Raw genomic sequence first — 13,062 nt, forward strand, 5'->3', positions numbered from 1 at the left:
TCCCTGTAACTTGAAGAGTCGCTTGATCTTCAAGTTCTATGTCCACGTACCTCCTGATGTCCCCCAAGCATGTCCGAAACTGACCTCGCTATTGCCGCCCCATCTTTAGGTCCTACCTAAGGTGGAGCCCTTCTGGACCACCTCATCCCTTTCCTCTGAAAAGCCAAGGTTGTAAGTTCAGGTTTCACCCGCTTTTTCGGCTTCCCAAGGTCACCGGTTCTTCGGTCGCCCAACTCCCTGGGGGCGGTGTCCGTGTCCCCCTCAGTGCAGGGCCAGGCGCTCTAGGCTGCAGCCAGCTCTTCAAAGAGCTTTATCATCTCGCTGATTCCCCGTACTGGGCGGCTACTCTCTCCGCTCAGGTGCCTTCTCTATGGTTACCTTCTCGCCTTTGCCTCGAATTCGCTTCAGAGGATGATCGGCCGGGACCCAACTCCTTCCCACAGTTGTCTCAGTGATCTCTTTTAGTTACAACTGCAGAGGCCACGGAGTTCGGTGAGACCCGCATCAGGCTAGCGCCTCAAAGCTCTGCGCCAAGAACGATGGCGGAAGTGAGTAAGTAGGTGCCCTCCCTCTCTCTGCTCTTCTCTATGGTCGCTTCCTTCGCGTCGGGAAAACCTGTCCCGGCGCCTGCGCAGAAGTGCGTGCTGAGAGCTCGTCGCGGAGGCGGGGGGGCATAGGGAGCGGGAGCTGCGGCCGCTGCCGCCGCCGCCGCCGCCGCCACCGCCGGAGCTGAGCGCGGGGACCGAGATGCAGGTGGGACCGGAACCGGAACCCCCCATTCAAGTGTCTCTGTTCTCTCCGGGACTCGACCCTGGTGCCTGAAGAACCTGGGCGGGGGTGGGCGTGGGGGTTCGGAGCTGGAGGGGTGCTTGGCTCCGGAGAGGGCAGCAGATAGGGCTGGTACCCCGGAGTCTCCGGCCTCGGGGTATGTGGAGGGTGTCCAGCGATTAGGATCGGGTCTGAGTGATTGACCACTGGGCCTGAAGGGTCCAAACGTGGAGCGCAGCCTGCACCCTCCGCCACCCGCCCTTCTGGAATGTCAGAACTAAGCCAAGAGGCAGGTGCACGGGGAAATTGTGACTGAGCCTTCTTGGCAGAAGAGAAACTGAGTCACCAGTCCAGGAACCGCAGGGTCAGCGAGCCTGAAGGGGGCTGGGTCGGCCAGTGGTGCCGAGGGCTGGGTGGGCCTGTGTGAGCCGAGGTAGCCTCTGGCTGGGGACTGTCTCTGCTGTGCCTGCACCTCTTGGCCCGGTTCCCCTGTGCTCTGTGACTCCCGCATCTCCTGGCAGCTTCTCCCTGGTTTGGAGTTGTCCCTGTGGTTGGGGCCATTGGAGTGTGTAGGGCTTAGGCCAAGGAGGATGGGGAGGAGGGTCTCTGACTTACAGCCTTGGTTGTGGGTTTGATCAGGAGATGGACATCACTGGTAGTTTGGGGAGACTTTCCTGAGCTGTCCTGGGCAGTCATCTTGTCTTCTCTCATAGGGCAGGACCACTCACCAAAGAGCTATTGGTTGTAAATTTCATGCCTATCTCTGCCACTTTCTCGTGGTGACTGAGTTGTGCCACCATCAGAAGCTGTCCCCTCTAGTTTCTCTTAGAGCCAGCGGGACCCATATAATACTGTTCCCCCCCCAAAGATATTGTGAAGAGGACAGTTGTGTCTTGTGTGCTTACTTTGTGTCGAGCACAGACATGTAACCTGTCATTTCATGTCTCCTGACACCTGTAGCAGGTAGAGATTACTAGCTGTGTATCACACATGCAGAAGCTGGGTGCACACAGCTAACAGGTGGGCTGAGCTGGGCTTCACCAAGTCTCACAGGCTTTAGGGCATATTCCCCGGGATAGAAAGTCTTGAGCCGCAGCTCCTTGTGATCTCTTACTTATGTGGCCAGTGAAGACTTGTCCTCAGCTGACACACCATCTCTTTTTCTCTAGTGTTCCTGCCAGGCAGCCTTAGACTAAGGAGGGCAACCCAGAGGTTGGTCTTTAGACAGTCCGAAGCTCCGTACAGGGCTTAAGTGCTGGGTTGTAGGATCCGCTTTGAAGACAGTCATTGGGCCTAGGAAGCGAGGTCTCCAAGCTCTGTAATCTCTGTATCCCGTTGGCCCCCTGAGAACGAGCAATAGGAGCTGTGGTTGAGGCTGGTCCAGCCAGCTCCTGGAGACTAGACCTATGCAGTGGAAAACACAGTAGACTCTGAATTCTGGAATTTGTTTGACGTCTCTGTTTCCTCATCCGAAGAGGTTATTGAGTTTTCCAGGGAATGGTAAAATGACCTTGTGGAACGCGCTGGAGTGGCGTGTGGAAAGTGTGCGGTAGTTAGGGAAGGCTTTGCTTGAGAAGGGACAGTGGTGATCTGTAAGGTCCTCTCTTTCCTGGATTCCACAGCAGAGGGAGTAGTAGCAAAGGCAGCAGGAAAGATGCAGGGTGGACATTGGGCTGGGCATCCCTTATCCCTGGAGTATATGTGGGGTGTGGATCTTGATGAGGGCAAAGCAGTTTAGTTCTCTTCTTCTGTTGCCCCTGAGGAATCTGGGTGGGAGTTCCTGGCTTGAGCCGGGACACACCCCAATCTCACCTCTGCAGTGACTCAATATATATGCTTTTTTCTTCCTTCTACAGCTGTTGCCGTTCACCCCGTGTCTTCTGGCCATTTTCTCCTTTGCTGCCCCTCTTCACAGGCTGCCATTGTCCTCCTCCTGGGGCCCATCATGAATGGTGCCCCTTCCCCGGAGGATGGGGCCTTCCCTTCTCCACCAGCGCTGCCACCACCCCCTCCCCCAAGCTGGCAAGAGTTCTGTGAGTCCCATGCGAGGGCCGCTGCCCTGGATCTCGCCCGCCGTTTTCGTCTCTACCTGGCCTCCCACCCACAGTATGCAGAGCCTGGAGCAGAAGCTGCCTTTTCTGGCCGTTTTGCTGAGCTATTCCTGCAGCACTTCGAAGCTGAGGTGGCCCGGGCCTCGGGCTCACTCTCCCCACCTGTCTTGGCCCCACTGAGCCCTGGTGTGGAGACTGCACCACTGCATGACTTGTCCATTGAAAGCTGCAGGGTGGGTGGGCCCTTGGCTGTGTTGGGCCCATCTCGATCTTCGGAGGACCTAGCTGGCCCCCTTCCTTCCTCAGTCTCTTCCTCCTCTACAACGTCCTCAAAGCCGAAACTCAAGAAACGCTTTTCCCTGCGTTCAGTGGGTCGCTCAGTCAGAGGCTCTGTACGAGGCATCCTGCAGTGGCGGGGGGCCGTTGACTCTTCCTCCCCAACTGGGCCTCTGGAAACCACAGCAGGCCCTCCAGTCCTAGGTGGAAACAGCAACTCCAACTCCTCTGGTGGTGCTGGGATAGTTGGTAGGGGACTGGCTAGTGATGGCACATCCCCTGGGGAGAGATGGACTCACCGCTTTGAGAGGCTGAGACTGAGCCGTGGAGGGGGAGCCTTGAAAGACGGAGCAGGAATGGTACAGAGAGAAGAGCTGCTCAGTTTCATGGGGGCTGAAGAAGCTGCCCCTGACCCAGCAGGAGTGGGTCGTGGAGGAGGGGCAGCTGGGCTGACCTCAGGGGGAGGAGGGCAGCCTCAGTGGCAAAAGTGTCGCCTACTGCTCCGAAGTGAAGGAGAAGGAGGAGGAGGAAGTCGCTTGGAGTTCTTCGTGCCACCCAAGGTGAGCCCACAGGAGAGTGGGTGGCCGGAAATGACAGTGGCTGAAGAGGTCGTGCGGCTCTGTAGATAGCCGTGGTGTTGGAAGCCCGTGTACTCAGTGTTGCCGCCCGGGATTTAGCGCTAAGTGTGGGCTCTCAAGAGAGTCAGTTGTCTTTGGTGGGCCAAACAGCTGTTAACTATTTCACCTCTCCCAGGCAGGAAAGGTGGATGAACGGAGCGGGGAGCAGCTGGCCTTGACCACACTAAAAGACTGATTCTTATTCCTTTTCCCACCTAGGCTTCCCGGCCCCGACTCAGTATTCCCTGCTCTACTATCACTGATGTCCGCACAGCCACAGCCCTAGAGATGCCAGACAGGGAGAATACGTTTGTGGTTAAGGTAGGTCTAAGCTCTGCCCCCAGAGAGTGTTTGTGCTTGAGAATGCTCTTGATAGATTTAGGCACGTGTCTTTGGCAGCAGGATGAATATATGTCAGGACAGGCTTTGAGTCTGTGCCTGCGGCTGTGGGATATGACCTGTAGGCCTCCTACCCCCTGCTCTGGCTGAAGCCCCACCTCTTGGCCCTGTAGGTAGAAGGCCCTTCAGAGTACATTTTGGAGACGACTGATGCACTTCATGTGAAGGCCTGGGTGTCTGACATCCAGGAGTGCCTAAGCCCTGGGTAAGAAGCTTGCTTCTGTGCTGGAGGGGATCTGGAGGTGGGTAGGGGAGCAGCCTGTCTTTCTCCTGGTGATTTTCTCCCCAGCACCACTTTCCCTGTCTTTGTAGACCCTGCCCTGCTATCAGCCCCCGTCCCATGACCCTTCCCTTGGCCCCCGGGACCTCCTTCCTCACAAAGGATAACACAGACAGCCTGGAGTTGCCCTGCCTGAATCATTCAGAGAGTCTGCCCAGCCAGGATCTGCTGCTGGGAGCCAGCGAGAGTAACGACCGCCTGTCGCAGGGTAAGGTAGAGCCTTCGAGAGCCGCTGGGCCAGGCTCTTACTTCCTAGCTGCTCTACTGACAGCCTACTGACTGCTTGTATCTTGTCTCTGGGCATACCATGTGCTATTACGTCATTGCTGGCCATTTAGCCCCATTACTATCACTGCTGTGCACGGGCTCCACCAAACCCCTCTCCAGCCTCTTTCACTCAGCCCTTTGGCTTTTCCGCAAGCCTACAGGCCGCCGCATGTCTGGAAGTAGTGGTTCTCTTCTGTGGGCTTCCAGAGTTCCTTGTGGACACCTGTTTGAGTCTGGCCGTGCATCTCAGCATGTCAGTGGCCTTTGCACTTTTTCTTTTGGTCTGACGTAACACTCATGTATTCAGAAAGATATATATCTGTCTGGCCTAACTCACCTTCTAGACTCTGCTTCCACTTTACCCTTTTCTCCTGACCGTTGGTTTTGAGTTTCAGCTTCACAGTACCTGGTACTCAAGCTGCATTCAGTCAGCAAAGAGCTCTCATAGATAGGGATCGCTAGAGCTAGTGTAGCCCCTACATCAGTTTGCAAGTAGCTAAGACCACAGGGTGGAAATGGATTTCCTGAGGTTTCTGACAAAGATGGGCTATGCTAACCTAGTTCCTGACATGCCTGTTCTCTAAGTGATATGGTGATATGTCTGCTGGCTTAAGCCTGAGGTTTGGCAGATGTTCAGTTAGGCCCTAGTATATCACTGGCTGCATGCTAGGCTTTGGAGTGGATGGAGAACTCAGATATTTCAAAGGGGTCTTTGGTCTCCTGAGGTTCTCTGTAGCTGAATTGGTAAGACCTTATTTCCAATAAAAAGCGGGTCTCAGCCGGGCGGTGGTGGCGCACGCCTTTAATCCTAGCACTTGGGAGGCAGAGGCAGGCGGATCTCTGTGAGTTCGAGACCAGCCTGGTCTACAAGAGCTAGTTCCAGGACAGGCTCCAAAACCACAGAGAAACCCTGTCTCGAAAAACCAAAAAAAAAAAGCGGGTCTCCACAATGGGGAGTCTGCTTAGTGTCCTCTGAGCAGCCCGTGCCAGGAGCATCTTGGGAAGTCAGGAGGAAGAGAACAAGGAGATAGAATAGACAGGATGCTACACGGAGGTGAAGGAAGAGAGTGGAGCACCAGATCCACGAAAAGCACATAGGCTAACGTGACTAAAGGAAAAAACTCATGGGGAGTAAAAGTAAAAACCGAGTTGATTCAGCCTAAGGGGTTAATAGGAAAGAGGATTTTCCCCTTTTGTCAGTGATGACCGAACCAGGACTTTGGTCTTGGTAGGCAAGCACTCTGTCACGGAAGTGTGTTCTCAACTCTTATGTGTGCTTTAGGCTGACCTGCAAGCCTTAGCCTTCTGAGTGCTCGGTACAGGAGTGTACCTCATGACAAGAGTTTTTGATGTGCTTCAAGTCGGTAGTTTTCTTTCCTAGTCTGAGTAGAGGGCCCCTTTCTAACATGGACATTTTTCAGGGCTTCTATCCCTCACCCCACCAACCATTGCAATAATTTTTCAGCTGTTGATTCAGAAAAGACATAGGGACATTTGGATTCTAGGACCTCCTCGAAATAACCATGGTCTCTCAGCAGTGCAAGCAGTGTAAGTCAGAACCATCGTAAAAATCCATCAGGGTCAGTCCTCTAGAGGTGTGCGGGGGCTGGGCACACAAGTGGACAGCCAATGGGGAGATGGTAGGAGCCCAGGCATCTAGGAGAGGAACCTGTGGCGTTCTCAAGTTTGACCTCTTCCATTTTCTTTCAGGGGCTTATGGGGGCCTTTCTGACCGGCCATCAGCGTCCTTCTCCCCTAGCTCTGCCTCCATTGCTGCTTCCCACTTTGACTCAATGGAACTGCTTCCTCCAGAATTGCCCCCTCGCATTCCCATTGAGGAGGGACCCCCAGCAGGGACAGTTCATCCCCTCTCAACCCCCTACCCGCCCCTGGATACTCCAGAAGCAGCCACAGGTATTAGGTGCATGTGTATCTATCTTTGGTTTGTGGTCCTGAATTGGAACTGGAGGGGTCAAACCCAGGAGCAACTAGTGACCTGGCTGGGAAGGAGGCGTCTCAAGGGGAAAACAAGGTTAGGAAGAAACCTCTGACAGCTGTTTTCCCCTCTCTATCCTCCTGCAGGGTCATTCCTGTTCCAGGGAGAGTCTGAGGGAACTGAGGGGGATCAGCCCCTCTCAGGATATCCTTGGTTCCATGGCATGCTCTCTCGACTCAAGGCTGCCCAGTTAGTGCTGGAAGGAGGCACTGGCTCCCATGGTGTCTTCCTGGTACGTCAGAGTGAGACAAGACGTGGTGAATATGTCCTCACTTTCAACTTCCAGGGCAAGGCCAAGGTGAGTGGTCTGGGGAACTCTGTCGGGCAGTGCTGGGTGGATCTGGAAGAGTCCTTGTCCCGGGAGCTCCCACCTTACTTGCTCATCCTACCCTCAGCACCTGCGTTTGTCACTGAATGAGGAGGGTCAGTGCCGGGTCCAACATCTGTGGTTCCAGTCCATTTTCGATATGCTTGAGCACTTCCGGGTGCATCCCATCCCTCTGGAGTCTGGAGGCTCCAGTGATGTTGTCCTTGTCAGCTATGTGCCCTCCCAGCGGCAGCAGGGTGAGCAGAGCAGGTCTGCAGGGGAGGAGGTGCCCGTGCACCCAAGAAGTGAGGTGTGTGTGCCAGGAAGACGGGGTGGGGGGTTGGTTGGAGGAGAGGCCGTGGTAGTGGGGAACAGGGCAGTCGAGGTACCTGGGCAGGGGCCTGCAGGGACTATGGAAGGCTGACAGGATGCAGGCAGGCAGAGGCTCCTCATGGGGCCTTGGGTAGTAGAGTCGGGTGGTGCATCCCATTCCATCGGATCCTCCCGCTCCATCATTGTCTGTCTCCTCCACCCATCCTCCTTGGCCTTGTCTTTGACCTTTTGGGGGATTCGTGGTCTGTTCCCCCTCCTTCCTCCCTTGATGTCTGATGTCCCTGTCTGATCTCTCACTTTCCCCCACCCCACCATCCCATCTATCCCCACGTTGCCCCTCCCCCCCAGGCCGGGAGCAGGCTGGGAGCCATGCAGGGGTGTGCGAGGGCGACCGATGCTACCCCGATGCCTCCTCCACCCTCTTGCCCTTCGGAGCGAGTGACTGTGTGTAAGTGTGGTCCTCTCACCGCCGCCCATGATCCATCTTCCATGGAGGGGGGTTGCTCAGGAGATGGGATATGGGAGATAGCACATGGCTCCTTGGGGAGGACAAGCAAAGGGGAGGCCACCACAAGAACTCACTTCCTTCCACAATCAATGTGTCTTCTTACCATTCCTATCCAGAACGGAACACCTCCCGTGACCCAACCCAGCCCCCTGAACCCCCTCCATGGACAGATCCCCCACATCCTGGGGCAGAAGAGGCGTCGGGGGCGCCAGAAGTGGCGGCCACCACAGCCGCAGCAGCCAAAGAGAGGCAAGAGAAAGAGAAAGCGGGCGGTGGAGGGGTCCAGGAAGAGCTGGTCCCCATGGCTGAGCTGGTCCCCATGGTTGAATTGGAAGAGGCCATAGCACCTGGCACTGAGGCTCAGGGTGGCGCTGACACTGGTGGAGACTTGGGGGTGTCCCTAATGGTGCAGCTCCAGCAGCTACCACTAGGGGGCAATGGAGAAGAAGGGGGCCACCCCCGAGCCATTAATAATCAGTACTCCTTTGTGTGAGATACCTGCCCACCCTCCATTTTTCCTGCTCCCAGCCTTAAGTTGTGAGACTGGGCTGGTAGGGACACTGAGGAAAGTGGGAGTCCCCTCCCCACATGCTTCCTGACCCTTGTCATCCAAGGGCATATATGTTGGTACAAGTAGAGGTTCAAGAGCCCTGTTAAGTCCCAGTTACTACACTACAGGTGCCCTTGCCCCTAGGCCAAGGACTTGGGCTCCATTACCTCCCTGAGGGGCTCTCATGGTCAGCCCCATCCTTGGGGGCTATTTCCCCACTAATAACCCCCAACCCAAGCAAGGGTGAGGGGGAAGGGCTGTCAGTTATATTAAGGTTGTTGTTGTTGTTTTAAACAAAATGGAAAAGCATAAATAAATAAAGGGTTTATCTTAGTTCCATCATGATGGCTGTGGCTAGTGTTTGGAGCGGGACCTGGGACAGGTGAATAAAATTGTCTCCAGTGGCCAGGTAGTGGTGGCGCACGCCTTTAATCCCAGCACTCGGGAAGCAGAGACAGGTGGATCTCTATGAGTTCAAGAACTACAGAACGGTCTACAGAATGAGTTCCAGGACAAGCTCCAAAGCTACAGAGAAACCCTGTCTCGAAAAACCAAAAAAAAAAAGAAAAAAAAAAAAACCAACCCAAAATCTGTGTCAAGTGGATAAGGCGTCTTCTGAGCTCACAAAGCTGGCCTGGGCCCAGTCCTATTCACTCTAGTCTAACTAAGGCCTTTGGAACCACATCTCTGTAGTTCACTTGGTTTGCAGAGCTCAACAGTTCTTCTTGGGGGATCCAGCGTGTTTTCTTTTAGGGGTGAAGGTTTCTTTAAAGACAGTGTCTCTTTATGTAACCAGAACTTGTGATCCCCCACCTCAGCCACCTGGAGCTGAATGGATCACACTGCCACACCTGCCGGCTTGTTCTTTAATGGGGTGAGACAGTGAAAGATGGATTTCTGCTCACCCAAGGCCTTTGCTGTGCTGAAGTTTTTGAGTGAAAGCTCCCATCCTAGGAAGAAAGTAGGTAGAAGGCGCTGGAGTCACACGAGCTGGAAGAACTTACTGTAGCAGCCCACGGCTGACTGCAGAGGGTCCTTTGTTAGAGCCTGGATGACAGTCCTGGCTCTGGGTCCTGGTACTGCCTCTCGTTTGCTATATGGACCTGGGGGCAAAGCAAGTGACTCTAGGCCTTGGCATCCTCTGTGAAATGTGAAATTTCATCTTAGTTGGTACTGCTGACATGACTTGGCTAAATGTTAGTCTCTGAGTTTATACACATCTCAGGGCATTCCTTGAAAGTCACAAGTTCCAAGCCGGGCAATGGTGGTGCACACCTTTAAACCTAGCACTTGGGAGACAGAGGCCAGCCTGGTCTACAGAGTGGATTCTGGGACAGCCAGGGTGACACAGAGAAACCTTGTCTCAAAAAAAAATAAAAACCAAAAAGAAGAGAATTAAGAACTAAAGACACAAATTCCAGTTGTCTGGGTATAGCTTCTACACATTCCCCATCCCTACTAGTTCTCTTCCCTGAGGTCCGGCTGTTGGCATGGGGTTTACAATCACTACCGCCACCACCAAACTCCCAGTTTTTACTATAGACCCTGCCCTGAATACATCTTTCAGCACTGCATCTATGCTCTCCAGCAGGGGCATGCCAGTTTAGAGGTGGGGGCAGGGGTGCTAGAAGGAAAGTAGGATCTGAAGACTGTTACCCTTCCTCCCACCCCACCATTGCCTCACCCCTCCCCCACCTGCTGTGCCACCCTCCCTCCCACCTCACCACTGTCTTGCCCCCTCCCCCACCTGCTGTGCTACCCTCCCTCCCACCTCACCACTGTCTTGCCCCCTCCCCCACCTGGTGTGTTACCCTCCCTCCCACCTCAACTGTCTCGCCCCCTCCCCCACCTGCTTGCTACCCTCCCTCCCACCTCACCACTGACTTGCCCCCTCCCCCACCTGCTTGCTACCCTCCCTCCCACCTTACCACTGACTCACCCCCTCCCCCACCTGCTTGCTACCCTCCCTCCCACCTCACCACTGTCTCGCCCCCTCCCCTGGGAAAGTGGAGTGGCCGATCTTATGTCCCTCAGCCTGTGCCCCACCTCCAAGAGGCCCTACCCACACTCATGACCTTGCTATTCTGAGCCCTGTGTTGGTTCTGTGGGGAGATGGACAGGAGACAGCTGAGCTCATAGGCTATCTAGAGTGGGGGTTGGTTGGGGGAAGCCTGCTGGCTCTTGTTTTGTTTTACCTCATCCCTGGGGCTCCCCAAATCTTGGCCTTGAATAGGGATTGAATTGGCCTGTTGTGGAGTTTGGGCGGAGGGCAGCTTTAGACCCGTGCTGTGTTCTCCAAGAGAGACTGTTAGACAGCCAATGGCCAGTGGGGCCTGTAACACCTCAGAGTGGGAAGGTCTGATCCTCCTCTAATCCCATGGCAACTGGTGTTCAGATGCTCCCCACCCCCATGCCCTGCCACCTTCAGGGACTTGCCATCCTGGGGTGGGCAGAAAGACACCCCCAGACTGCCATGTCCTGGTTACAAGAGCCCAAGAGACAGTGAGATGCCTCTAGGTATTTGTGGACAGGGATGGGCCAGGTTCTGCCTTCATGCCCCTCACGACCTGCCTGCTCCCTCTCCTCCACCTCAGAACTCAGGAACAAGAACACCTTCAGTCTTGGTGTAGTGGGGTGTGGTCTGGAATGGCCTCATCTGCTCCCTTTCCACCTCAGGTCACAGTGCGGTGAGGTAGGTATCCCTGGAGCTCTGGACTGGTAGCTTTCTCTCTGGCCTTCATTTATCTATCTGGGAAGCTGGAAGAGACAGACACAAATAACCTCAAAGAGCCTCTTTGGCAGGAGTGTCCTGTAAAGCCTGCCTTCTTCCCTCAGTCAACTCCTTTGAAGCTCTCACGTCCCTACTCCCCTCTCCATGTTTGGGCATTCCTGCTGCTGGAGGACAGTGGCCCTGTGGCTCCTGTTGCTTCTCCAGCTGCTGCTGGGGAGAAGCCAGCGAGGGCCCCAGCCTCCATGGCTGCTTGGCCTGCCTCTGGCTGGAGATGGAGGGTCCTGGGCCAGGTGGAGATGCCCGTGGATGTGACCCCCTATATTCCCACCCCATTGTCTAAGCCCCTCCACCTCAGGTCACAGCAGGACTCTACTTCAGGGGAGGGGCTTATGGGAACTGTGAAAAGAGGGCGGGAAGGGACACCTTGTCCTCATTTCACCCTTCCCCCAGTCTGGGCAGAAGGCAGGATGGAGCTGAGGTTCAGTCCCCAAACAAGTGGGGCTTCTTGTTCTTCCGGGCTCTACTTCTTGTATCATTGTTTGTGTGCTGGAGCCCTGGTGTGGGAAGTGCTTATTGGTTCTTTTCAGGGAAACTGAGGCCTGGGTAGACGTGGGACTTGCACTCTAGGGCTGCAATGCTGCCGGCCCTCACTGACTCCCATGGAAACTTCTCTGCCTCAGTTTCCATCCTGCTTGCATCCTGGCTTATGTACCTTGCCTGCTCCTCCAGCAGTTGCCTTGGTGGAAACCAAAAAATGCCCCAGTGGTGAACCGGGGTTGGGAAGGGTGGTGCAGAACAGCTGCTTTATCAGGGGAAGCTGACACCCAGACCAGCCCTTCAGCAACAACTTGTGGCTTTGCACCCAGCCCCCGGGGCCACGCCCACCTGACTGCCGCTGCCAGCACCCTGCTGTTTCTCTTCCCTCTTCTCTTCAGACGTAGTCTGGGCCACCTCTGCTCCTACCTCAGTTCTGTGCTCCTTCATCTCTACCCCTCCCTCCCTCTCTGGAGCGTCTGCTTCATCCAGCTTCAGGGGTCCTGTGCCCGGGCACTGTGGCATGGGACAGGCCTGGCTCCAAAGCACTCCTACTACCAGGCCTGATCCTCACTCCCTCTGTGGACTGTTGCATCAGGGCCAGAGCTGCTGAGACCCCTACGCCTCTGGGATTAAAGGCCAGTGTGGGATGAGGAAATCCTCATTCCCCTGCCTCACCCCGAAACACTTATCCCTCCCCCTCTGCCATCAGCACATTCTGTAGCCTCTTGGGTTACCTGACTGCCTGGGTGTCCCATTTTCTTCAGGGGGGGATTCCCTGCCAGTTTCAAGGGGGAGCTACAGGCTGTGTTCCCAGAGGCTGAGCTACCGTGGCGGGGGGAGTGTAGGAGACGCAAACGGTCCTGGCTTTGCTCGCCAGGGCCTGGACACTAAATCCCTTGTTGATGGCGGCAGCAACCCCTCCCTAGGGTAAGGTTACCATCTTCTGCCCAGTCCCCTTGACCACCTCCTTTCCCTACTTCCCCTTATCTCTCTAGAGCCACTTCCTCTGCCCCCCAAAGATGCTCTCCCCTCTCCTTTGAATCCTCTGCACACAATAGGCAGGGAAGGGGACTGACTGTGGGAAGGGGCTCAGGGTGGTCAAGATAGGAGAGGCCTGAGGGGCCATGAGACCTGAGGGCAGAGGGGTGTGCTTAGGGTGTGCTTGGAGTTGGGCATTTAATGTAACTGGGGAAGTTGAGGCACCTGGGGGGCAGGGTCAGTAGCAGATAACAGAAAAATGGCTTTATTCCCTGCCCCCCCTTCCCTGGGGCTGGGGCCACCCTTATGAGTGACATCCCAGGCTGCAGGCCCACTGTTCTTCTCTGTCAGCAGAAATCTCTCTCTCTTCTGACCCCTCCTGCTGGGGTCTCAGCCAGCCAATCCCTGATCTGGGGGAAGGGGGAGCCTGGCCCCCCCACTCCCTCATAAGGACCAGCTGGGGG

At 55.4% G+C, this 13,062-nt stretch overlaps 1 protein-coding gene across 6 annotated transcripts; it reads left to right on the top strand.

Moving 5' to 3' along the window:
* The first annotated feature begins 346 nt into the window (after window positions 1-346).
* On the top strand, window positions 347-8,685 carry Sh2b1 (SH2B adaptor protein 1). Of its 6 annotated transcripts, none has more exons than XM_057778575.1 (10): window positions 613-753; window positions 2,625-3,655; window positions 3,932-4,033; window positions 4,225-4,316; window positions 4,424-4,599; window positions 6,369-6,572; window positions 6,741-6,952; window positions 7,050-7,218; window positions 7,643-7,742; window positions 7,919-8,085. In XM_057778575.1, exons 2-10 carry the CDS (start codon window positions 2,714-2,716, stop codon window positions 7,935-7,937), a joined length of 2,016 nt encoding a protein of 671 aa, XP_057634558.1. In that variant the 5' UTR covers window positions 613-753; window positions 2,625-2,713; the 3' UTR covers window positions 7,938-8,085. The 6 variants fall into 6 exon arrangements, with proteins under 6 accessions (XP_057634555.1, XP_057634558.1, XP_057634557.1 ...); XM_057778574.1 differs by having other exon boundaries at window positions 7,050-7,271; window positions 7,919-8,044; XM_057778572.1 differs by lacking the exons at window positions 613-753; window positions 7,643-7,742 and adding an exon at window positions 347-548 and having other exon boundaries at window positions 7,919-8,685.
* The last annotated feature ends 4,377 nt before the right edge of the window (window positions 8,686-13,062 follow it).

This window comes from Chionomys nivalis, chromosome 8, assembly GCF_950005125.1.
Source record: "Chionomys nivalis chromosome 8, mChiNiv1.1, whole genome shotgun sequence".
Classification (NCBI taxonomy): domain Eukaryota; kingdom Metazoa; phylum Chordata; class Mammalia; order Rodentia; family Cricetidae; genus Chionomys; species Chionomys nivalis.